This window comes from Harpegnathos saltator, unplaced genomic scaffold (genome assembly GCF_003227715.2).
Source record: "Harpegnathos saltator strain DR-91 unplaced genomic scaffold, Hsal_v8.6 scaffold225, whole genome shotgun sequence".
NCBI classification, from domain to species: domain Eukaryota; kingdom Metazoa; phylum Arthropoda; class Insecta; order Hymenoptera; family Formicidae; genus Harpegnathos; species Harpegnathos saltator.
Genome location: NW_020230012.1, coordinates 74,871 through 100,928, shown reverse-complemented (window position 1 = coordinate 100,928; position 26,058 = coordinate 74,871). Strand labels below are relative to the sequence as shown.

General features: G+C 46.2%; 1 protein-coding gene across 6 annotated transcripts in view; it reads left to right on the top strand.

Annotated features, from left to right (window-relative positions):
* The first annotated feature begins 121 nt into the window (after positions 1-121).
* LOC105190592 (Smg6 nonsense mediated mRNA decay factor) overlaps positions 122-26,058 on the top strand; it is an 86,379-nt gene continuing 60,442 nt past the window's right edge. For 2 of the 6 annotated variants that reach the window (XM_011153391.3, XM_011153390.3), the window contains exons 1-18: positions 122-239; positions 1,466-1,925; positions 2,062-2,347; positions 2,470-2,751; positions 2,878-3,128; positions 3,232-3,435; positions 3,512-3,650; positions 3,730-3,902; positions 4,020-4,235; positions 4,340-4,717; positions 4,797-4,964; positions 5,072-5,596; positions 5,676-5,754; positions 5,837-5,947; positions 6,030-6,041; positions 7,239-7,466; positions 7,723-7,784; positions 17,720-17,865. In XM_011153391.3, coding sequence (XP_011151693.1) covers positions 191-239; positions 1,466-1,925; positions 2,062-2,347; positions 2,470-2,751; positions 2,878-3,128; positions 3,232-3,435; positions 3,512-3,650; positions 3,730-3,902; positions 4,020-4,235; positions 4,340-4,717; positions 4,797-4,964; positions 5,072-5,596; positions 5,676-5,754; positions 5,837-5,947; positions 6,030-6,041; positions 7,239-7,466; positions 7,723-7,784; positions 17,720-17,865 — 3,769 coding nt within the window. In that variant the 5' untranslated portion in view covers positions 122-190. The remainder of the gene's footprint in view (positions 240-1,465; positions 1,926-2,061; positions 2,348-2,469; positions 2,752-2,877; positions 3,129-3,231; positions 3,436-3,511; positions 3,651-3,729; positions 3,903-4,019; positions 4,236-4,339; positions 4,718-4,796; positions 4,965-5,071; positions 5,597-5,675; positions 5,755-5,836; positions 5,948-6,029; positions 6,042-7,238; positions 7,467-7,722; positions 7,785-17,719; positions 17,866-26,058) is intronic. The other 4 variants (XM_011153394.3, XM_011153393.3, XM_011153392.3 and 1 more) reach the window with 3 other exon arrangements.

Sequence of the window (26,058 nt, the reverse complement as noted above, 5' to 3'; positions counted from 1 at the left end):
GTGAATTCATTCAATTTAAAATACGAAAATAAGACCCGCAATTAAAATGTATAGATTAGAACTTGACAGCATTCGGGATCGCTGATTGGTCGAAGGGTGCGCTGTTGCTTCGAAGGAGTGCGCATCTACGGAAACGTTACATCTTGCCTTTTCACATCATGGAAAAATCTTGATACGATTGCATTTCAATATGGCGAACCGCGACAAAGGACGCAGAAAGTGGGGAGGATTTTCACAAGGTATTTTATGAGAACGTTATCATATTGCGATTCTGTTGTAAGAAACAACGCCGCGTTGTCGCTGATATTTTCGCGCGCCTAACTTCGAGCCGAATTTATGGTCATTCCTCGCGACTTGATTGGGCTGATGTGCTCAAAGTTAACCTCTCTAAATATGTTAACCTAAAAAACACAGCGAGCACCGCAATGTCGCGTTATTTTACATTTGTCCTTGCGACTATTAAATCCAAAGATAACAAATTATGTTTTGCGAAGTTAATCTGATACTATTTAAGATCTTGATTAGACAACGTTCTTTTTTCTGAAAAGAAACGCTTAGCTAACACGTTCTAGTGTTGTCAAGAGTATCAACACAAACGCTTCCTTGCATGTGCCTCTATAAAACTTAATATTTTGCTATTCGAAATTTCTAATTTTCCTACATCCTTTAAGAAATACACGATTTTATCTAAAATTATCTAGACATGTGAAGCACAAGAGCTCACTAGTTTTTTATCTTTTCCTTTGTGTCAACATTCTTATCTATGCATACAATATTGTATATAATATTAACCAATTTCCTGGATATATAACACAGAAAATGTTTCTAAGATATCATAACATTGTTTTATTTATATTTACATATCTAAATGAAGTTTAAATATAGTTAAAGTGTTAAATTTAGCATGATCTCTCAAGGTAAAATATGTGACTGATTAGTATTGAAATAAATATGAGAAATAATTAGTATATCGTATTATAGAATAATACACCAAGAGAGAAATACAATTAGAAACATATATATATATATATATATCTACGTGTGTGTGTGTGTGTGTGCGTGTGTGTGCGCGTGTGTGTGCGCGTGTGTGTGCGTGTGCGTGCGTGCGTGTGTGTGCGTGTGCGTGTGTGCGTGTGTATGTACATATATATATCATATATAATATATAATCTTTGTTTACTTATTAAAGTTATTACATGAATATGTTTGAGATGGTAATTTTATATATGATATTGGCAGTGTTCTGATATTCACCATCAGCGCTGAAAATCTATAGTATATGTGACACATACCATATATTTTCAGTACTGGCAGTGAACATCTGAACACAGCCATTAACAGAACATAACAATTACAATATATGTAAAATATTCAAATGTTTGTGATTATATGTAGAAAAAATTTATGCTCAAAAGGAGTTATTAAAAACTTATTCCAGCAGTGATATTGTAACAATAATTTTCAGAATCAATGAATTCTAAAGAGAAAGACAGATTAGCAGGGATGCGTGGCGGAGGAAATAGAGCATCTCAGGCTTTATATAGACCAGGAAGCGGACCCCTACGTAAAACAAGTAGGTCCGGCAGCACTGCCGACGAATACGACAACGAAATTGGCATGCAAGACAAATCCAGATCAATCTCCGTCCAATATCGTCTGAGACAGCCACAAACCAATAGATCTAATCAAGCAAAAGACAGTCCACCTCTGTCACAGATTGACGATGTAACCGAAAAATTGGATAATACACACATCCATTATAGAAATAGCAGTAACATTGATCAGACATTGAGTACCAGTCACAATATCAGTAACATAGGAGCAGGAGGAGGTGATCCAAAGAGGAGAAATAGGAAACCTGAGCAGCTGTTGTATGTACCGAAAAAAGTGAAAGAAGCATTGGCTGAACAAGACGCGACCAACAGGTAATGCATGCTCGTTGCTATCTATGCATATAATACATGAAACAATAATAATGGTAAAACATTCTTTAATACAAAAGAATGATGTAATCATAGTTTTTGTTACATTATGCTAAGTATAATTATTAAATTTCTTTAGATCCCCCACTCATAGCACCCATACACATAGTGCATGGGAACGAGAGAGAGAAGAAAGCGACGATCGCGACTCTTATTCTAACCGTAGTCATAAAAGTGATCGTAATCGCGCAAGCGGTCGTGATAACGATAGTGAAAGTAGAGTCAGAGATGATAATAGTAAACGATATTCGGGTAATCGTCGACATCGCCATGCCAATGAGAATGAAGAACGTTGGCGATCCGACTCACCGATATCCTCTAAGAACTGCGCGAATCGAAGGGATAATCTGCGAGAAGTTAGACAGGTTAGTGCACAGTGAAACGATCTGATGGAATCAAATGGATCATGAAGTTATAACATATTCGTATGCATCGTACCATTGAGAAAAATATTTATCTTATATTTTTTGTAATTGTATATTTTTAGGGTTCAGAACCTTTGTCGGCAAACAATCAGTTGAATGATTTTAACCGTACGAGAGACACTCGTAGCGTGGAACCTACTGGACATTCCGATAAATTTCAAGGCAAGCCACCTTCGGGCAAACGGAATAACGCGAAGGACAGTTTATCGAAAAATATGAAGTTGGAACTTTTACCACCACGTCTTCAAAAGAAGTATCTCGCGGATAATGGGTATGCTCTACCCACGAGCAATCCGGGAACGTCTACAGAGGATTCTTGGAACGGTGGCAGTATTACATTTCAGGTAAACTCTCGTTTTCAGGTAAACACTCCAATGCAAAAATTCGTTTATTCCGACATAGTGATATTTTGTATACAATATCAATATACAATCACTTGGCTATCATGTTTACGATATTGATTTCAACAGGGTTCATCCAGTTACAATTATCCATCGGTGATGCAGCATTCGCAAACAATGCAAAGCTTACCGCCATCCGGACCACTACCACCGCAATCTAGCTGGGCGAATACCGTGCCAGCCAGAAGCAGAGGAAGAGGCAGACTGAGACCTGAGGAACTAGAAGCTACGGCGAGTAGTATTTTCAGACCTGTTACTCCTGAACAGTATTCGGCGCCAAGTTCCAGATCCCACACACCTAGTCAGGAATATATAAACCGGTATGCAAGGAACTCTGTCCGCTTCTATATCTGCACTCTTTCGTGTAGTTTATGTGAATAGAAAGTCAGTGTTGGACATGCGAACTTTTCATGATCTTAACAGGTCTTACAATCGTCGCGGTAGTAACAGCACGTACACCAGCATGGAAAGTTTAAGCCGTGCCGATAGCGTAATGATGCCGCCGCCGTCATCCGTATCGCCCGCAACTTCACAATCGAATTCGAACAGAGGTTACAAGTCACCTGAGATCCATCGCAGAGGAGGTGCGACATCACCAATCAATTCGCAACATCGTACTTGCAACACGTAATTATTCAGTTGTTTCTTTTGCTTCTTTCGTACTTTCCACTTGTATTCGCGATAATATTGTTTTTATTAATAGGCAAAGAGTAACCGGAAATACATACGATCATAATTCGACATTGGACAAGCAGAGTAATCAACAAACTATGAGCATTAGCTCGTTGAAAGTTGAAACTTTTAATCCATCATCCAATACTGCGTCTGATACCGGTGCATTCGTAAGTACAGCAACTAATAAATCAATACTCGGAAAGTTCGTGCAACATATATAATATAAAACCATATTTCGATACTTAGGATTGGAGCGAAGAAGTGGAATTGAACGAAAAGATGGAGGCGGAATACTTGAGTCGTAGTTCCTCTATACTGAGTATACGCGAGAGCGTGAGCATGTCGCGAAATCAGGCTGTGGGTGAGAGCCACAAACGACGTAAAAAAAAAAAGCGTGAGAAGCACCACGCTGCCGAGCGGTAAGTGCGAATTGGCTGGATTATCATTTCTTCCTGTCTTTCGGAGGTTTGAATCGTCAAAGGCTTCTTTGTTCAGTAAGATCGTTTGGTGAGAATCTTTGTTTTAAATGATTTTAGCAGTAGCAGCAAAGGGCGAGGCAACAGCCGTGAGCGTCAGAAAAATCAGCAGAACAGAGAAAATGACAGCTATAACAATAATCAAAAAAATAACAATAATAATAATAGTAGGCGACACGACCACAGGAGGCAACGTAATATTATCCAGCGTAGTCGAGAATCGAGTAAAGACAGGAATTACCGCAGTTATAGAAATTTTGACGATCACAGACCCAGGTATGTTCCGACTATTTGAAATACGAATATATCAGTAAACACAGGCACAAAATTTAACGTGATAAGAATATCGTGGAGTTTATATTACGAATATTTGATTTTAGAACGGATAGATACTTAGATGAAGATTGGAGGACGGGAAGAAAGATATCAATTTGCGACTCGGACGATGGGAGACAAACTCCGAAAGTTGCCTCTCATATTGCTCCGCTTTCAAACGCGAATTCGAATTCAACAACTCATCGATCATCTCCGACGGGATATAGCAATACTCAACCAGGCGTTTTAATCTTGCCTGACGCTAACCAGTCGTCTCCCAAACAGACGACTGCAGGGTCTCAGCAAGGGGCTGGGCAGCAACAACAGCAACAGCAACAACAGCAGCAGCAGCAGCAGCAACAACAAAGAACATTATTTGATCCGAATAACCCACATAAACCTATCGTTATTATCTCACCTGGCAGTAGAGCGGCGATACAGAGGTAATATAGACTTCTCTTATTTTTTATCAGAATTTGCTATTTCAGAAATTAATAAACGACGATTTATTCTTGTTTTCAGGGACAGTGAGATGCACGTCTCGAGCGTTCCAGTATTTCAATCTAATGTAGGTATTACACCATCGCATCATTCTTTCCAAGGTGCTCAATTGGATGGTATGCCAGCGCCGTACATGAACGATCAATTTGGAAACATAAGACCCGCGTGGTACGAACCGTATTCAGCGAGGTAAGTATCACATATGTATGTGTGTGGACATATTTTATGATTTATCTATGATGATGAGATGTAACCGTATGATATATGCTACTACATACATTAACTTTGCTCTGCAGTTTTCATTCAGCGAAGAATCACTGCCTTCTCTTGGACATAGAGCGCGCCGATCTGGAACTGCAATGGATATTAAGTTCCGGCGGCTTTACGTCATGTTGGGACAGAGTTTCATATATACGACACTTCCTACAGCAAAGCTTAAAGATATTGCTCGAGACTGATATCAAGTTCTGTCAGGCGGAGAACGTCGAGCAACATTTCTGGAAGATATTGTTTTACAATCTAATTGAGATGTTGCGGAAAGCAATGTCCAAAGAGAGTACGGAGGGACGAGAACATTACAAGAAGATAATGTTGAATATCATCGACGAGGGTACTACTTATCTGGAGAGTTTGCTAAGCACTCTCGAGACTACGTACGACTTCAAGTTGGACACGTTTCTTGCGTCCTCGAGTTTACCGAAGGGACTGGGACTTCTAGGATTGGCTTTGGTTAGTGCACAGAAGATCTTCGTATTTTTGGGTGATTTGGCGAGGTACAAAGAACAAGCAAACGAGACGACCAATTACGGAAAATCTAGACAGTAAGTATATAGAATGATCATGACGATCTTTTTATGAATATTTCAATATTTCGTCTAATTTGAATATTTTTTTGTGCAGGTGGTATTTGAAAGCGCAACAGATCAATCCTAAAAACGGCAGACCCTACAATCAGCTCGCCTTATTGGCACATTATGCAGTATGTATATTTATAAATTACACGTAAATTGACGGATATATTTCTACATGATTTTTCTCAATGTTTCTTTATGTATTTTCAGAGACGGAAACTGGACGCTGTGTATTATTACATGCGGTCTCTCATGTCATCAAATCCTTTCCATTCTGCCAGGGAAAGTCTAATAGCGCTCTTTGATGAGAACAGAAAGAAGGTAAAAGACTATAAAACTTTACCGCCAATCTGTTTGTATTTATACTAACGTTAATAATCTTTTGATTTTCTTTTGCCGCCAGTATCTACATTATGTAAGTAAATTTTGATACTTGGTGTGATATCCTCTAGATATATTCATTTCGTCATTCATTTGGTCAAGGCTTTATTTTATTCGTTTATTATTTTACTGCTCGTCACTTTTATATTTTTGTTTTGCGTGCTTTGGAGCCTTGATTTGTTCATCTGTGCACTTAAAAATGACTTTACATTTTCTTAACTCTCGGTGGCAAGCGCGGCGAATTAATATATAATATGCCTTTTGCATATGCAATTATCCATTAGTTCAGTCGGAAAATATTCTTGCATATATCTGTCTCTCATTATCTGAGTATATACACTTCTACGTAACCATTCTCGGTGCAATTTCTTCATTCACGCGAATGTTAATTTCGTTAAATGATTATGAACGTCATGCAAGTAGAGGATATGTACATTGTAGTAACACGTGGAAGGGTGGGGTTAGGGAAAGGAGGGGCATTGTATTGTTGAAGTTATACTTTCGATAAGATCGATAAAAGTACACAATATCTGCTAACGATATGCCTGCGACATTTTTGAGACCGCTTATTTATACAGGAGCAAATGTTTTCTCCAAGTTTCCAGAAATGCTTCGCTGTAAATCCAAGTCGTAAACTTTTCTTATCTTCGCTACAGCTCTGCACATTTCGTTAGCATGCACTTCTCGTAGATGCGGGAACTTGTTATACAAACGAGGAATACTGATACTGTCCAATGGACGCTCTTTGTATGACTAGCTGACTATACAAACGGAGTCGCACTGCTACTGGCATCCCTGTTTCAACGGTAGTAGAATCTTGAACGGGTTGAATAGGAAACCATCGATTTTCTCGCAGTAGCTCAATCGTGCGCATTAAATGTCCGGCGGTTAACGCCACGCGTCGGAAACTAAATAGCCATCGGTGAATTCGTAATTGGCAGGGACATGGCCGATGGTCGCAGGACGCTCCGTGCAACGTTATGCAGTGCTCGTATTTCTTACACCTGTACATGAGCAGCGATGCGAAACGGAAAGGGTGCATAAATATAACGGCAAATTGTAATATATACACCGACACTGTACAGTCTCCAACAATTGCCAGATTATGCTATGTACCGCATCCGTTTCCTCTTTAATTTTTTTTTTCTCTTTTTTTTTCTTTTTTCTTTTTAATGTCACTTAAATACACGGTATAGAGAGGTGCAGTCTTTAGTAAACAAAATATTCTTAGTACGAGTCTATCGAACGTAAGCGGAAGGAAGAAAGGGAGTCGAAGGAGCGAGCGAGGATGAAGGAGAAAGAAGGCGCTAACATCATCGGCGGCGGGCTCAGACGAGAGACGTGGATTCATCCGGGCGATGGTAGACGGGTGCGGCGTACGACCAGCGCGGCTACTGCCAACGAAGCAAGGCTCTCCCACAGCGACTTGGAGGAGTTATCGCAATTAACGAGTGTCGAGGTATGCATTCCTCCCTTGTAACCTCGTACTTGTCTAACAGCCTTCGAATGCTGCTGCGTCTGTTCGCGGTTGGCGATAATGACACGCGGTCCGTTGACGTGTAATATTCGTAAAATTCTCGTCGAGACATACGTGCGTCGTATGTGCTGTCATAACTGCGTGACTAACATACAAGCATGTTTGATAAAACGATATTTTATCCGTTATCCCTTTGACACCCGATACTCATATTGCTCTTATCTTTTTTGTTTATCAGGTGAATAAGCGATTCGTTACTTCGTATCTCCACGTCCACGGCAAGCTCATCACCAAGATAGGGTGAGTGTTAATTATCTTTTACTATCTATTTCTGAGCTTCTTTTGCTGTATTTTTCTACAAGACGCGAGAAAGAAGCGAATCGCGATATGGCTGCGCGATTGTATGCAAGTTTTCTTGCCGGTTGTTCGCAAGCTAGTTTAAGCTCGGCTATCGAGCGGCCCAGCTCGGCCGATGTTGCGGTTGACTGGCTGTCCGACTGCCCGATATTTGTGTCTCGTAAATGCCACATTCATATGTTCATCCTGTACCTCAGGCATATCGTGTGACGAACAGCCGCTCGTTTGCCTTCACTACACATTCTATCAAGCAGAACAAATCGCCGTTTGTATTCCACTCTTATTCGTTAAATACGGATTAAAGTCGGTGCGAAATGCTCGCTCGCGTAGTTTCCCATCGCTAGAATAACACACATCTGCATCTTTTTCTTCGCAGTCAATCCACGCGTTCTCGCGGAATCACTTACGTGTTATATAATTTCGTAATTATGAACTCTCATATGTACACACGTACACATTCATATTCTTCCAATTTGCGAAAGCTGCTATCGCTACTGCGTGAAAAATTTATGAAATACCAATGTCGCAAATTATACATATCTGCCGACGATCCTTTCCGAACGGAATATTATTCGCGCCGTTAGAGCGTCGTGGAATTTAATCTAGTCCAGCTAATCTGAAGATACTGCGTCGTAGAGGCTCCGGATCGCGGTCCAGTCGGTCGGTCGGTCGGTCGGCCGGTGCGGTTCGAGTAAGTAGTCCTGCGGAGAAAAATTAAATGGATGGGATGTACGTTAATGGCAGTACTAATCGTGTTTCCCGCTAACACAACCGAGGCAGAAAAGCCGTCGGTTCTCACGAGCGAAAATCGAGGAGCTACCTTGTTAAGTATCTCGATTCGAGTATCGAGATAGCACGTTCGTATATGAACATGTGACGTGTGCTTCTTCATGAATTTTTCGCGATCTTCTTGCGAGTTCTCGAATTTTCTCGAATGGAAAATTTAGTAAAACGTAAAATTTGCAAACGCCTGTAAATGTATGCCACGCTAACAAAACTCGCCTGACGAGTTTGACATCACCGTTTTAGAGTATGAATAAATGCATTCACTCGTTCGCTCGCTCGCTCGCACTACTGAGAGTGCCGGCATTCGTTGTCTCTATCTCTACAATGCTGAACGCTCTTCGCGATCTCTCGGAACCCTGTCGAGCCCGACGTGGACCGGCCGCCGGTGGTCACGTATGTACGTGGCTTCGTGTAGCTTCGTGTTTTCTTATACGGCGGTAAAAATGTTAATTGACAATTGCGTGGCGCCACCCGACCACCGTCTCACGCTCCGTCGCGTCTCGACCGCAACGACGACGACGGCGGCGGCGGCGGTGGCGGCGATGTTGTCCCCGTCGCGTGTTGTGACCTTGCGAGTACCCTTACAAGATATCTCGCGATTATCGTGGCGAGTATCGCACCCTTCAATACCTCGTGTATCGACGGTAATTCAGCGAACCGACGAGCTCGTCCCACTCGAATTTTCCAAGCGCGCACGTGCCACGGCGTCCATGAGTTTTCAATTTATTCGGCGCCGATATTATAATTGGTTCCGCGATCGGCGAGCGACGAAAAAAGCGGAAGGATGATGAGGACAACGAGGGACGCATAAGACGGGGAAAGAAAGAGAAGAAGAAGAAAAAGAAGAAGGAGGAGAAGAAGAAGAAGAAGAAGAAGAAGAAGAAGAAGAAGCAGAAGAAGAAGAAGCAACAACAGGAGAAGGGGGGAAAGAAGAAGATATGGATGCTTCTCTCCCCCGATGCTCTATACACTACTAGAGCTACGTAGAATGTACTCGTGCGGTCTATAATTGGAATTGGTACCGAACCGGTGCCATTGGTTAGCTGCTTGTTAACGACACGGTACGTGCGTGGCATAGGTACACGTATAGATCGCGCACGGCTCTGGCTACGGAGAGGCAAGGGGAAAAAGATGGGAGACCGTGCAGAGTCGGACGCGTGGTATGGTCGGCTTACGGTGTTGCTGGCTCGTTGCGTCGCGGCTGCTGCTGTAATGGATTTGGCTCATTACCGGCCAGAGCACACCGGAGTCCGACCCTACCGAGTTATGCTCAAGGTTGCCCTCGTGCAACGCTGGTCCATCTCGGGCCATTTCCTCTCCGCACGTGATATCGCGCTTTTCGACCGCCATTGACTCTCCCCGAAGGCCCTTCTGCCTAAGAGGAAAGTTTGAGTTTCTTCATAGTCCTTTTTCTGCCGTCACAAACGAGATCAACAGATTGTGTATTTTATATGTAGGAATGTAGGATGATTTCGTTTCTTCAATATCGAAGAATCAGCACACTGAAGTGCAAAAAGATCAGAAGTGCAAGTAGATTACTTATTTTGATAGTTCATACATATCGAGCTTTTGTCTGATATTTTGACGTTGCATAAAATTTAAATTACTTTTGCGTTACTCTTACACTGTGTATGTAAGACACTTGCGTATTGCAAATGGCACGCACGGTGATGGCCCGATCATGAGCGCACTTTTTCCACTTGCAATGCGCAAACACGAGGGTTGAATGTTCGTTTAGAACGCGATCACGTCGCACCGGTGCCATGTGCAGCACGTCGTTGATGGTTGATGCTCGCGGACGATATCTACATGCGGACGAATCGCTTATCGTCGATTAATATAGTGGTCCGGTAGATTAAATCGCTTTTAACGTCGCCGTACGGTCCCGCGGGGGATTTTTCTGTCGTACCGTTCGCCGACGAGGATCGCGAGAGCGAGAGCGTCGCGCCACGAGGCGGTAATTAAACCTATAAATTGGCAGCGTGAAGGAAGAAGGCAGGAATCATTTCATAACACTCGTAAGGCAAGAGAAGTGAAGTGGTCGCCGGCGCTTCCATCGGTAGTGGTAGATGGGCAAGGTAGGTTCTCTCTCTTAGGCCGCGGTGCTTCCTGAGGTGGAGGGAGACGGCAGGATAGCGAAGACAGAGAGCAAGAGAGAGAATAACCGGGAAAGAGAGAAGAAGGAAGAGAGAGAGAGAGTGAGAGAGAGAGAGAGAGTGTGTGTGTGTGAGAGAGAGAGAGAGAGAGAGAGAGAGAGAGAGAGAGAGAGAGAGAGAGAGAGAGAGAGCAGGAGGAGCAACGCGAGACGCGCATACACACCCAGAAACTTAAGTAGTGCGAGTAAGTAAGCTACGCTATAAGGCTGGCCCCGGCTGGTAACACACATGGGTTTCCGATGGTCGTTTACCCGCGGCCCTCGAGTGACGACCCCGCCCGCTTCAAGGGCACCCTCGTCGGATACCGCAGCCTCGGACCAGAACCCGACTACCCGGCTATCTCTTCGGCGTACACTACGACGGACCGCACGTACGCATCACGCGCCCATCGCGAGACTATCTGGATTCCCCCCGCTCGTCGATTGGTCCTGATAGAGCTTTACCTTCCTCTCAGGCCCTCGAACGATCGGATTTCCGCCTCGTCCGTCGAATTCGACGGTTTACACGACGTCGTTTGTCGTCTTCATCGACTTCATTGGCGCGTTTTCGTAACGCGTATGAATTCAAATTTATTCTAAAAGAAATGGGCTCCTCTTTCTCTCTCCCTCTTTCTTCTCGGAGGTTGATTGTGCAATTATCGTCAAGCACATTCGACCAGGAATGACTGATTGAAGATTGGGTGGGTCGAGGTTTTGTATGAATTTAAATATATCTCATTTATTGGCAATCTAATATTATTTATCTAGCAACGTCAAGGGCTCGGGGTGAGCATCGGCGGCGAATCTGTATTTATCTCGCGTAAACTTAATTTATCACTGGGCGCGACGAAAATTCCAGTATCAATTTCGTTCCCAATATTCATCGTTTCTCTCGCATCGCGCGTCTCACGGCTGATGTGTTTGCGGCGCAGATTCTCGTTTGCTCGTTTTACGATACATTCCGCGAACTCGCACGGGAGAGTAGAATCCGCGGTAATCGATGATTAAACGATGTTCACTCGGGGCGTTAAGGCGTCGGGGAACACGCGTTTCAGTGTCGTCCGCAGCGCATTACGTTTGTGAAGATAGCGGCTATATAGTTGCCGACCTATCAGGCCTTGTCATCGACACTCCCGGGCTAATGGCTCATTACGCGCTGGTTATGTGTCTTTGCATTGCTGGCAAGGACGATCAGATTACGATATGTTTCGTCGGGTAGAGCTTCTTTGCAACTTCGATCGTGCGAGAGTTAGCGCGCGAGCGAGTCGCCGCGAAGCAGCGGTGCAGGATAAAACAACGTTAATATCTTCGATGCGATTAAAGAAAGATCGTCGACGTCGGAAGGTAAAAATTCGGTGAGTGCGAATCACATCTCCCTCCCGAATAAAATGCACGATAGTAATAATAACCATCTCTCCGGAGAGATCAAATTTCAAAGAAGCGATGCGAGGAAAAATCATGAAAAAAGTTAATCGCAAAAAATGTCATACTGCTTGAAGACACGCGTAGGGAATATTCTTCGCCGTTCTCTCCCGCAGAAAGCTATTCGCGTGTCTCTGAACTCGATCGACATCGTCTCTCTTGATTCTTCTTCGATTGCCAAGGCGGCGGAATGAGGAGAGGAAATGGATGCGCGCAGTGGGTGCCGGCAATGCGTTGACGATGAATCTCGTTTGTGTGTTACTAAATAGGTATAAGAGAAACGAAAAGTACGGAGGTATGAAAAACGTCTTTGACACTTACATCGTGTCGCGCTTGTAACCTACAATTTATGTCGCCGTGTATTTCTTCCGAACGATGTTTAATCGGAGCGATCGTTGCCGTGCGACGCGACGCGTCGCGTCGTCGTGTCATGTCGTATCGCTCGGTAGTGTCAATTTGCGCGCTGTATCATTACTATAATTGATTCCCGAAGTGAATGCACGAGACACATCGATATCTCGTTGGCGCCAAGATACGTACGACGCGACTTCGGCCGAGCGATATTATTGTCCGCGCCAATAAATAATGATAATTATGCTAATGACAACGATTACAACGTATTGGCTTTAATCATTTTCTATACGCGTTCCGATGATACATCGGTGCGCGACGATTGAGTCATTTAGATTTTGTAATCTAGATAAAAGCCAGACCGGATTACATTTCTATTACGGTGCGACGATCGGAGATCTGGATATGCGATCGTGCCTCCGCGACCGCTGTCGCGCCGGGCCGATTAATTATTTATAATCGCGAACGCAGCGATGAAAAAGCGAAGGAATTTCGTTACCCCGAAGGTATCTATTTATCCTCACCGCGTATTTTGCGGGACGATTTATTATCTATCCGACGAGTATTTATAGCTGCGGCTAAATTAATCTTCGCGGTTGGTACAACCTGTACCGCTTGGATGCCTCTCGTGTGTGCACGGAGTTACGCACTATTTCGTTCGTACTCACGTTTCCTCGCGAAACAAAAACCGAGAGAACGACGGTCTCGATCTCTTCAGGTATTCATGGTATTCGAGCTCGTGTGTATTTCATATCCATAGAAAAATTCGCTCGTAGCAAAAGAAGAAATTTTAGTGTCATATTTTCGCTTACAAAATATACTCATACCGGATGTGTTTTACACCGATAAGGATCAACCGATAAGAGATCAACTTTACGTTAAATCGGATTACCGCACGTGAGGCACAACACGCCGTCCGAATTTAACACAATTGGACCCGATCAGCGGGTTAAACGTGCGGTTATCTCCTGATCGGGGATTCGAGGAAATCGCATCGCGCATCGCATCGCGAGAGGAGTGAGCTCGATGCGGGAGATAGCGCGATTGAGATTGAGTTGGGTGTGGGAAAGGGGGTAGAGGCGAAGAAGTTGGAAATTTAATGCTCGTGGTACCACACCGCCGCTGCCGCCGCCGCCGCCTCGTTGCATCAGCGAGGAATGATTATGGTGGGCCGGCCCACGCAATCCGCGGGTCATGGACCATGATCTATGGAACACGGCGGAATGCCCCGTTATGCGCTAAAGTGCAAACTTGTTAGTCATAGAGTCCGTCGATGTCGATGGGACAAACCGGGCTGCCGAGGGGCTCCTTAATGCACAGCGGTGCATCCTCTCGCAAATAGGGATCGCGTAGGGCTCACGCGCCTAGGTTTCTTCTTCGCTTAACGCGGCCGAGACGCGTTTCTCGGCTGCGCCGAGAATCTGGTTTATTAAGCGAGTCTACCTCGGTGCGATTAGCTCGCCTGATTTAGATCGTAATCTCTTAGCTGTGGTATAGATAGAGAAAGTAAATTTTCTCAACTGAACGCAACTTTCCGCGCAACGACCAGCCTTCAAGCCTCGGTCCAACGCTTCTTCCCTCCCTCTTTCTCAGTCTCAATCGGACTACGAGGTCGTTTCCTATTTTTTTTTTTTTTTTCGAAATTTTTCGGGACATAATATTGGATTGATCAATGAATAATTCTTTTATTACGTTAATCTATACTAGATTGTCTTGCATTAATAATCGCCTTATTGACCGATTGCTTCTTTCTGTACTTGAAATTTTTCCAAAATTTTGCGAAGGGATTCTCGCAAAAACGGTTTTTTTCTTTTTCTTTTTTTTTTACTGAGAATTTACCAGACAACCGGCAAATTTTCGCCTCGGAAACCGCGAGAAATCGAGATCGGGGAAATTACCTCGTCAATTTTGTTGCCGAGTTTTTAGTCGCGACGCGGTGATTTCAATGCCGCGTCTACATAAGCGGCATCCCGTTGAATGTGAAAGCAGCAAACGCTCGGATTCCTCGGTTCTTCTTTGGCGCGCGTGATAGCCAGTCGCGTTAGCCAAGCGCGGGCTTAATAAGCTCGCGTAAGTTCCTCTCTTCCTTCGTGCATACGATAATCACGTTTTTAGCGTCTATCAAAAGGCCGTAAAGTTAATCGGCCGCCGTCGCTACTTTGGACCTTCGCGGTCCAATCACGAATCCTCGACGTCGCCGTAGGGACGTATATCATTATCCACTATCGATCGGTCGCAGCTACGACTCTCGATTGCCGCGCATTATTCCCAACAAGGTCGTTCGGTTCCGCTCGGTGAGAGTAGTAAAGCGCGAACAAGATAAAGAAACCGATGATCGCGTAGTTGCAAACGGGCCGATACCGTAATGCATCTCGCCAAGTGGTATTAATGCTATAAGGATTTACGATTATGCTCGAGTAATATGAAAATTGCCAGTTATTCGCGTCCGATCACCTGCGTGTCAGTAGCGCCGACGTGTGAACGATAGCTTCTTTACCTCGGAATAGATTTATGCGGAACTGTTGCAACGTTCGCGCGTTAGATTCTTGAGGCAGCGAGAACACCACTTGCTTACGTCGCGGTCGTAATAATGTGATAAAATTACACATTGAACCGATCAAAAAATGATATGAAACATTTTATTCGCAATCAACAAGCCGAGATCTCGAAATTTACCGTCTGAAAGATTTTGGAAAACATTGCTGTGTCAATTGAGAGCAATACCGACGCGACAAAGGTTCAGACATTGATTTTAACTACAAACATTCGATATTTCGAGTTTTTGTACAAATTAATATTTTTGTTTGGCCTTCCCTCGCCTTCCTTCTATAATTACTCCCTCACGAGTTTATCTCTAATCAAACTCTCAGCCGATGACTGAGCATTCAGAAGTCTGAATGAATCAGATAGTGCCAGTGGAAGTCGAACACAGCCATTAGCGGGAGCGATGCAGCGAACCTGATTCATTTCTACGTCGGCGGACTCAGCCCGATATATCGCGAGAATTATAATATTATATCGGGCATACGGGGTCGTCCCACACTCTGGCAAGTAAGTCGCGTCGCGGCTTACCGTCGGCGTCCATGGGAAGGGAGTCGCGCCTTCCTTCACATTCCGTCAGAAGGTGGCACATCTCCGTAAGGTGGAGGAGCCGCGCGTACACTTGGCGTTGTCACGTCTCACTCTCTCGCCCGAGACAGCATCGCCTTTCGACTGTCTCGTAATGGCACGGATAAATACTCACGGACGATTATACTACTACGCGATGTAGGATGTTAGCATACCAGCTTGATTTGAGTCGGCGGCTAACGGTCTTTTTCGAGGATCAAACGGTAAGACGAGCGAGCGAGCGAGCGTGTGAGTGCACCTTGATCCGCGCCGCTGGCCGCGCTAGAAGGTGTCCGATTTCAGCAGCCGCGTTTATCGCTCGTGGCGATACCACACGGCGTAGACGATGGGAATGGTGCCTCTTCGGCATTCTCTCCCCCTCGGAAGAGAGACGCCGGTCTCCGATCGAGCCGAGCCGAGCCGAGCCGAGCCGAGCCGGCACCTCGGCGATCGAGGACTATCGGGTGGGCTATCGTGGAGCTACGTCGAGCTCGATATTTCGCCTCTTCTTCAAGATCGAGAGACACGATCCGGGTGATTCATTACGCGGAGAAGCCGCGGGAGCCGAAGGGGTTAAGCGATTACTTAGCCATTCTTCGGAGTTTAATCGAGAGTACATAACGGTACGCCGTAGAGGTCGAAGCGGCACGACTTTACGCTCTCTCTTTCTCCCTCGCGAAGTAGCACGTTCTCTCGGCTACTTCAGTCAGACCAGGTTACACTCTTGATCCCCTGACACCCCTGTCATTGCTTTGCTCGGCATAGTCAAGCATCGTGCGATGACGACGACAACGACGACGACGACAACGACGACTTGGACGAAATCGTCCTCCTCGTAGTGGTAGGGTGGAAAGGGTGGAAGGAGGCTACGGGCACGAATCCTCCAAGTTACGACGCGCAGGTGGGGTCGCGCGATATCGAGTGAGACGTTACGTGGAGATCCGCCACTGTCTCTGCCGCGTACGTACACATTACCACACACATACGATGCGCGCCACGCGGAAAGAGGCTGTGGGAAAGATAGCGCCCGCTATGCGAGATCTCGGTGCCGTTTCACCGCCGTGTTTACGAGGATGCCCCGCCGGCAGTAAGACCCCACGGCCAACCTTCGTCCTCCTTTATCATCGGTCATACGAGATTAGCCGAGCCGGCTGACCGTGGGGTCGCACTCCTCACCGACACACCGATCCGAGTTCTATTATTTTGAGGTCGATCAGTCGGAGAGAGACCCTTACGTTGCATATCCACGTTGACGAGCGTTCTCAATGCGATTAATCATATGTCCATGTATGTCTTGTTCTATTTTCTTCTTTCCTTTCTTTCGATTCGTTCGTCTTTCTCTTTTCTCTCACAAAGTGTAGTTCACAAACTCGAGATCAAACGAGGAATGATGTTCTGTTATATTTTTATAATAGTTTAACACTCATGGCACACATGTTATTCTCGATCTCGCTTATTCTCAGAATTATTCAAGAACCATTGCGTCTCGATATTTTTGCGCAGAGAAGAAGTGACTTTCAGATAATTTGAGAAACCTATCTAATTTTACACTCGATCGAGAAATATTCCGCGCGAGAAAGATCTTGTACATTGCGCTAAACGATATTGAGTCAACTCAGTTCGAGTTAGTTTTTCAGTTCGATACTCAACGATTACGGTTATTACTGAAGTTAAGTGATATTATTAGCCCTAAGCTGATTGCCTAATGCACTCGTACATCTCTTACCGCTTTCACCGTTGCGAATTTCACAGGTCAATGTCCTCATCTATACTAGTTCACTGAAATATGCAAAACAAGAAGTCGAAATATATATATATTCAGTAATTCGATTCTCATTTATATTTATTCGCTCTGGCGATGGCGGCTCGTTCGATTTTCCGTCAGTCGGCTTCTCTGAGGAAGAGAGAGAGACAGAGACAGACAGACAGACAGACAATATTGATGTAGAGACTTAAGTGCACAACAAGCTAGATTTAATTTTTAAATATTCCCCCTTTCTCTCTCTCTCTCTCTCTCCCTTTCTCTCATTTTATCTCGCTTTCTCTCGCTTTACCACGGAAATCATATCTGTTTCAGAATGGAGACTTTCCAAGAAGCCGGTGTTCAGATGCTGAAGGAATTCAGAGCCCTGTTGCAACATTCGCCGCTACCACTTCCCGGCACACGTTTACTTCAGCTTCTAGCGCTCAACATGTTCGCGGTCGAGACCACGCAATTGAAGGGTGAGTCGATTTTCCAATCCCTTAAGTACTGCCTTATATTTGCCAAATGTTACGGCGCATTAATCGCAGAGACCCCTCAGCTGTATCATTGGAAACTTATACGGACAAATGACGCAGACAATTTAACAACGTCAAGTATATCGATGACATCACAAAAGGGGTTTGAACCATGAGAAGCTCAGACGGTTGGGAAACTTTTTTGTTTTGTCCGCTACTTCACTAGAGTTAATCGCAGTATCGTGATCGAGATGCATTCTATCGGGATGACCGCGATTTCCTGTCTTCCGCTTGGACTTGTCATCGACGAGCCACGATATGACGTGGTATCCGGTTCGGAGAGATGCTCTCTGATTCTCTCTCCGACAGTGACTCATGGCCGGTTTGCTAGTCCACGAGTTACGAGCACCACGACAGCAACGAGCGTTCTGAGTTTTTGCACCTGCGTGCAGGTGCTAGCCCTATATAATTATCACTAATTTCTATACGAGAGCGAAACCCCTCTTCTCTCGAGGTTTCGCTCTTCTGAGAATGGAACCTAGCCTGAGTCATCAAGCAACGCGCGCAGCCTCTTGCTGCTCTATTTCCGAGGTAAAACTGTCCGCTCGAATCTTTTGCACCTGCTCGGACGCGTCTTCGCTCGTGGTTTAACTGCGAGCGAAGTTGCGCCCTTTTAACGATCGACGATTCTTCTCCCGCCGTCATCGCGGCGGTAACATGAATGTAGCGAAGAACGAGCTGTGTGTCTTCGGCAACGAGCTAGCCTCGGTCACATTTACACATCTCCAGACGAATACGATTATGTTAATGAGCGATGACAAGATTGTAGATTAATACCAAAGATTAGTATCAAAGTCGGACGATAAAGAAGATAGAGAAATGGCTGATTTCCCATCGTATTTCGGCATATTTTCATAAATAACACGCGACGGGAATTCATGTGTCGGCGGTAGTAGACGGTGGTGACGAACCTCTGTACACCGTCGAAGAGGAGTAGCCAGCTTAGGATGAGCACCCGAGTTTCCGAGCGATATTACACGGTTTTAGTACCGGGAGCTTTAAGCAGCGTTACCATCACGTGCGGGCCACACCTGGCGCGACCTCGCAATATCGCACGTGCGTTAATTTGCAGTGGCTTCCTCCTAACGTATAGACTTTCGCGGTTGAATTTTTCAGATGGCATTGACACGCACTCATGACTATATCGCAAGGAATGTTAAACAGGTTCATGATCTTTCTTTTCTTGCGAAATCGAGAATAAATTCTGAATACTCTTGTGCTGTAAAGAACGCGCAATGTCTCTCGCTTATTTATTTGTTTATCAATAGATAGGATTTTTTAAATAACTTTTTGAACCACAGTATTTTCGAACGAATATTTCGGAAACTTACGTGATATTTTTGATATTTATCGATAAAATCTACAAATTCTACAAAGTCTGTTCTTCTCATTGAATGCTCAATCGACAATAAAAAGTCGCACGATTCGCTCGCGAAACTTTTGCGAACTTTTTAGGAAAAGTTTGGTGGAAGGTGAATAACGTTGTGTGAGGTGATGATCCTTCATCAGCTGACTAGTAATTGAAATCGTAAACACCGTTGGTAATGGACCATTGAGTTTATGCAACCGTGTCGACACTGTCTGCGGTCGACGGTGGAGGAACGTCAGGTCCTGCCTTCATCATCCTCAGACCGTCGCGACACATCCCTGTGGTTTGCTTCTCGATTCGACCTTTCCTTTTGCTTTTCGCTCGTCTATCGACGGCGCGAATCTTGAAGCGAGCGTAACGCCACGCCGCTCGTGACGTCTCATTTTATGTCACGATGAACACGGGGAAAGCGCACTACAGAAAAAGTACTTTTCTTAAAGAGGAGATTAAAAGAACTTGAAAAAGAATTAATAATAGATGAAGTAAAGCGTCTTCAGAAAATTCTACGAGTTTCTCAAATGAGCGGCTGGAGTCACGCGAGAGAATTGTCGCGTTTCCATCGCCGGTGCAGAAACGAGAGAAGACGATGGGTAGGGGATAAGAAGGGGGGGGGGAGAGGAGAGTAATTCCGAGGTAAATACGATGAACCGCGTCGGAGGCAAAATCGGAAGCGGCATCGCGCGAGAAGCTAACGATCCGACCCCGCGCCGACTTCTTCACCGCGAAGAGATCGTTCCGCCGAAAGGGGTAAACGACCTTCCGCGGCATCCACAGCGCCGGCTATATACCTATGCCGAAGCGGGATCCAATTACCAATCAAGCCAGGATCTAAGAAACCATCCACGCCGGTGGATTACAGGATAGTCACTCCCGTAATCGTCGCCTTCGACGTTTCATTCGTCTTTCGATCGCGCCCCGCGTCCCTTCGTCTTGCGCCTTGCCTCGCCACGCTGCGCAACGCTGCACCTCGCCTCGTCGGCGATTTACCCTCTCGCGCGAATCACGTTCCCCCGGCCGCGGCCGGCCGGTGTAGTAATTGATGCGCGCTTTTTTTCCCTCGCGTTTAGAGCGCAATTATCATCCCGCGGTCAAAGGCGCGAGTGCGGCGAACCGACCCGCTCGAATTGCCGTTTAAAGTTACACGCGCGCGGGCGTCGTGTGGGGTGGAATGTGTGTGTGCGAGAGAGAAAGAGAGAGACTCGAGACTTCGCAAAGTCTCGAGAGTTTCAAGAGGAGACATCGCGGGATGATTAGAGATTTTTTTCGATTGTGTTCGCCGGACAGTCGTGGCCGAATTATTACCTCGCGAATAATCGTCATTCGTTCGTGTTGTATCGGGAGCGACGCTGGCGGATCATTTCGCGTGCGGTCGGCACCGGTGCACGCATATGCGAGGAATGAATGCGCGCAGCCCGGGACCCCGAGGGCCACCGAAGAATAACGCATAACGTCAAGGTTAATGTCCCTAATGTCTATAATCTTGGATCATTTGCATCCGAGCTACGGTGCCTGGCATCGCGTAGCTTAAATCCTTCCACGTACTACTTGCCGCGGAGTACCTACTACTAAGTACCGCTGCCTTGCTCCCCGTCCCGCCGCGGCGCGGCGCGTCGTTATTATTAAATTTGTTTCATTGTTTTACTCCGCTCTCTTCTTATTTCACCGAAGAAGCTCGGGCGAGCTGAGCATATTCTCCGCGTGCGGAGAAAACTAGGACAAGGTGATACGCGAGAATCAACAATTGAAATATCGCGAACTGCGACGGATGATCGACGTGTTCTTTTTTCAACCAACATAACACGCGATTATATAGAGGATTATATAGTTGATTGGATATTCTCAACATAGATTACGGGCGTAATTGAGGAACATTGCGAGGAATTCAACCGTGAGGAAATAACATTTCCTTGAGTGTCGCAACCAACTTGGCCCAGATCGCATTGCCTTAAATATAGGGTCCTCAAAATCTGAGGGGTTATTTAGTAAGTATATAATCCTCCTGATCGCGCGAGGGAGTCTCTTTAGGGCTCATGTAGCGTTATCACGTAAAGTTAGGATAGACGTGCAATTTCCGATAAAAAAAAGCGTCATTTCGTGATATGCGACACGCGCGTGGTCGAATTCGAGATTATTTCGCCGATCGGAATTCGTGAGCAGGTAAACCGGGCGCAGCGAGAGAGAGAGAAAGAGAGAGAGAGAGAGAGAGAGAGAGAGAGAGAGAGAATCGCTTCTCAGAATGCCGAGCCGAGCCGAGCTGAGCCGAGCCGAGCGAAAGAGGCTCGTTGGCATAAATTATCGAAAAGTACAGCCCTCGAAAATCCGCTCTTCTCGTGTGTGCGCACTCGCCTTCGAAATTGCCTCCCTAAAATATGAGAATTATTGCCCGTGGCTGCGTTCTGTCTCGCTCGCGACTCGAGCGTTACTCGTGCGCTTTTTATTTTTTAAGGTTCCTTTCTTTCTGTGGCGGGATCCACGCAGCCACCGGCATCATCGGAGAAAGAGAATGCGAAAGAAAGAGAGAGAGAAATAGCCACTCCTCGTCCCACTGCTCCACCTCGGTCACGAATGCGCGCACCGCGAGCGCAGTTTGTTTTGATTTTTTATTTTACGGAGAAAATATCTCCGTGCACCAATTCGTAAGAGTAAATCAGCTGGCAAAAAGCGAGTCTTTCAATATCTCCTCTTTCTTCCTCCTCAACCTTCCAAACTCTTCTCCATATCGTGCGTGCATGCGTGCGTGCGTGCGTACGTACGTACGTACGTACGTACGTACGTGCATGCGTGTGTGTATGTATGCGTGAGTGATCGTTTCGCGTGGTCAGTCGCGGTTCATTGATCTTTGAACTCTCTAACTGCCCGGACGCGACCGCATCCGAATATCGTCCTGTCATTGCGCCCGAATGCGAATCCTGTCGACGTCGACATCACGACGTGTCGTCCTGCGGGCTAAATTAATCCAGTCGACTCGCCGATCGGCGATCATTATTCACGTAATCTTCGGAAGTGACACTTATGTGTCAGTCACAAATATTTCCCGTCATATTGCTGAGACACGATACTTTGCCAGTGTTTTTGCTTTTCTCTTTCTCTCTTTCTCTCTCTCCCTCCCTCCCTCCCTCCCTCCCTCCCTCCCTCTCTCTCTCTCTCTCTCTCCCTCTCTCTCTCTCTCTCCCCCCCCCCCTATATCAATTAATTATAAAGCAATTATTTATAATTATAACGTGGTGGAACTGAAATCTTTACGATGTTCCAAGTTCTTCGTGTTTCTTTTAATTCATTCAAGTAAGGTTCTTATCTGGTAGAAGATCCTCTCTTGGACTTTTTGGCTTCTTTATAGAACAAATTATCTTATATAAATTGCATAATCTTAGATAAACTCGGAAATTGTTGGGAATTTTATTCGCAAGAACCATGTGCTTTGACCGTTCTCGATTATTTTAATCGCTCTAATATCTCCACGAGTGTAGGATAAGATGTCGCAGCAGTCGTTACGTACTTCGCTTCCGAGAAGATGTCAGCCTTGGCAAGAGTACTTAAAAAGCACCTCCGGTTTCTTTGGCGAATTCTCTCTCCGCGGGGACCTCAAGGCGAATTGCCGTGTCCCTACGCGCGGAATCAGGCGCGGAGCTGTTTTGCGAGTTTTTGCGAGTTCATTTCCCGCAAATAATTTATAGTCCGGTAAGGTCGATTATATATATATATATATATATATATATATATATATATATATATAGCAGAGGAGCGGTTTTACTAATCTGCCCGCTGCAGCGATGCGAGAGGACGCGTGTGAGCGCGAGCGCAAATGCATCGCAGCGTCGGCCGTGTGCTTTCTGGAGTCGCGTAATGACTTCCGGCGACAACGGGCCGATGAAAACGTTGGTTTCTCCGCAGCGCGGCCACGTGATAGCAATAGTAATTCGGAAAACGGCCAAGTATCCCATCCCAGAGCGCGTGGTACATTCGATCGCGCGACGGCGATTGCGCGGATCCAACGAACGCGCTCGGTCACGCCGATCGCTCCTGCGCGCCGCGTCTTCGTCGCGCGGCGCCGCAATCTTGCTTCGTGAGTGGTAACTGGTATCGCTGAAAATTTTGCGGAACGGATTGAAACGTAGGGATGTTGCTGCCTCGTCGTGATTCGGATTAGAGGATCTTCCAGACGGTGTGTTGCGTTTAACGCCGCGACATTCGTCATTTTCCCACTTGGCGCACGGCGTGCCGCGCGCGCGTCCCGGCGTGACTCTCGGCCGCTACCTACGCGCGGACGAGAGGGACACACGAGGGAGGCACACGGGCGATTGCGCACCTCTGTTCGCCCGTGTTCTCGTACCGCACGTCGCCGAAGATAGATGAGAGACTCTATCTTCGGCGCGGAACCAGTTACGGCTTGACGAGCTGTGTGTTTCGCGTAATGCCTCGCGATCTTATCGTCCTATTAATAATAAACCGCGAACGACGTTACACGTCGCGCTCGCGAGAGGCGACCGAGCGGATGCCCGTTGCCGCCGCTGCTTACGGTGGTCGTTGCGTTACCGTATTTGTCGGTCGCTCGCTTTCTCGTCTCTTTCGGTAGCCGTCGATCGGTGTCGTTCGTTGAGAGAGCAGCTTCAGTATTTCGTACGTTGTTTCGATCAATTTGGAAATTGCGAAACTAGAAACTTGAGAACTCTTCCGGGAATTCCACGCTATAGAGAAGCAAGCGTACGAATTTGCCTTTGCGTACATTAGCCTTTTCCTTATTTATTATTCTTCTTCGTATATCGGACAATTGCCTCGTGATATTTTTAGGCTTAGACCCGTGTCGGAGCGATTGTTTATCGCTTCTTGAACCGAGGCGCGTCATGTTCATTGACCCTTTCTGGCTTGCTTATTCCGGAGTTCTTATTCGAGACGAGGGGATTATTCGTTGAGAGCCGCATAGCCCGCAGTTGTGTGCATTTAGGTGCAATATTCACGGTCCCAAAATTCCCCTCTCGTAGTGAACGCTTCGTTCTGTCTGGTGCGCGAAGCGCTCTCGACTGAGTGTCGGTCGTTTATTGTTACGAGAATATAAGACCGATGTAATTGTCATAACCGCCGGTCTTGGCCCGGTCGGAACAAAAAAAGAGAATTCAAATGCACACAAATCTTTCTCGCAAGAGAGAGAGAGAGAGAGAGAGAGAGAAAGAGAGAAAGAGAGAGCGAGCGAGCCAATGACCACTGATGATATCTTTTATTTCTTTGTCTCAGCTGATGATACTTTTTTATTCTCCGCTGATGCTTCTATTTGACATTCCGAACGAGCAGTTCGATCATTAGGCCATCTCGACGTTGCATTCATGATCGCGTTCGCGTTTGCGATTGCGTAGGTACACGTTAATTCGCATCGGCGCGAAGAGGTGCGGCTGACGCTTGCTCCTCAGTGCCGGTTGGTCGTTCAGGATGTTTGCCAAGTGCGACTCGTAAAAAAAGAGAAATACAAAAAGGGGAAGAAAAAACAATGCGGACCTTTTCCGGGTGGAGCTGATCGTCCGGTCACGTCGGCTCGACGTGAGACCAGCTCTCGACGGACGAGAATGAAATCGTTCGGGCCGAGGCTGAAATCGTTGAAATCGACTCGAAGAAATCGAAGACCGATTCGATCAGATTGTCATTTAACGCGCGTCGGCCACGCGCTGCTCGTTCATTCTGGAATTCGAAGCGGTCCTTCTTTTCTTCTCTTGCCCCTGGGCACGACTACGCCGCGCGAGCGCGCGCGACGCAGATGATATTAATCGCAATCAACGAGAAGGCCGGATAGTTCGCGGCCTTTAAAGGAAAGTTTGCGGGCAGTTAATTAATTAGGCGGATAACGGAGCTTTTGAGGCTTCTCTCCAATTAAGCACGATGTGTGCCTCGTTCCGTTAGTTTCGCTAATTAGATATGTTGTCTCGCGTGTACCTACTTGCACCCTCTCTCTCTCTTTCTCTCTCTCTCTCTCTCTCTCTCTCTCCCCCTCCCCTCCCCCTCTCCCTCTCTCCCTCTCTATATAAGATATACGATGGCACACAAAAGTGTTCGACCTTGCGCGCGAGCGTAACATTCCTCATTCTGACGTCGTAGCGCGGCCAATTATGGACTTTTACAATTTTAAGCGAGTGGTTTTAGCCTCGGCTGATGGCTCGGTCTCGCGAGCCTGCTTACCGACTATCTTTCCGCTGCTATACCAGTCCGAGTCATTAAGTGATAAACGCTCGACTCCCGCTGGCGGCCGAGACCTCTCCTCGTGGCCGAACCCTTTGGGTATACGGCCACAGCACCGGCGCGGATGATAGATGCGCGCTTCGCCGCGGTGCAAAAGTCAATACCGGATCATACGTTTTTACGCGCATCTGACCGACCGGTAGCGGTCTCTCGTACCGTGTAGGCGGGTTCCACGCAAATATATCGCGACAACTTCGAAGACAGTCGCCTCTATGCGCGAATGGAGAATCTGAGTCGTCGCGTTTTCATCGTCGTTTCCGTCGCTCTTCGAGAAGCGAGAACCACTGCGATTCGCGCGTTGGACGATCTCCAAAAGACACGTTCCATCCATGAAGGGATCGATCCGAATCAGCCTTCGGTTGTACCTGCGCAAAGACCTCGACACATCCGTACGATCTGACGGTTGAACGCGCAGGGTTAAATCTCGCGTTCGCGGGAGCACGGGTTTCTGGGAAAGCCTTTTACGTCCGCGGGGAACGATACGCGTCCAATTTCGAGCGGAACGCGCGCTCTCGCGCTTGCGCTCGCGCGCGCGGCGGGCTTCT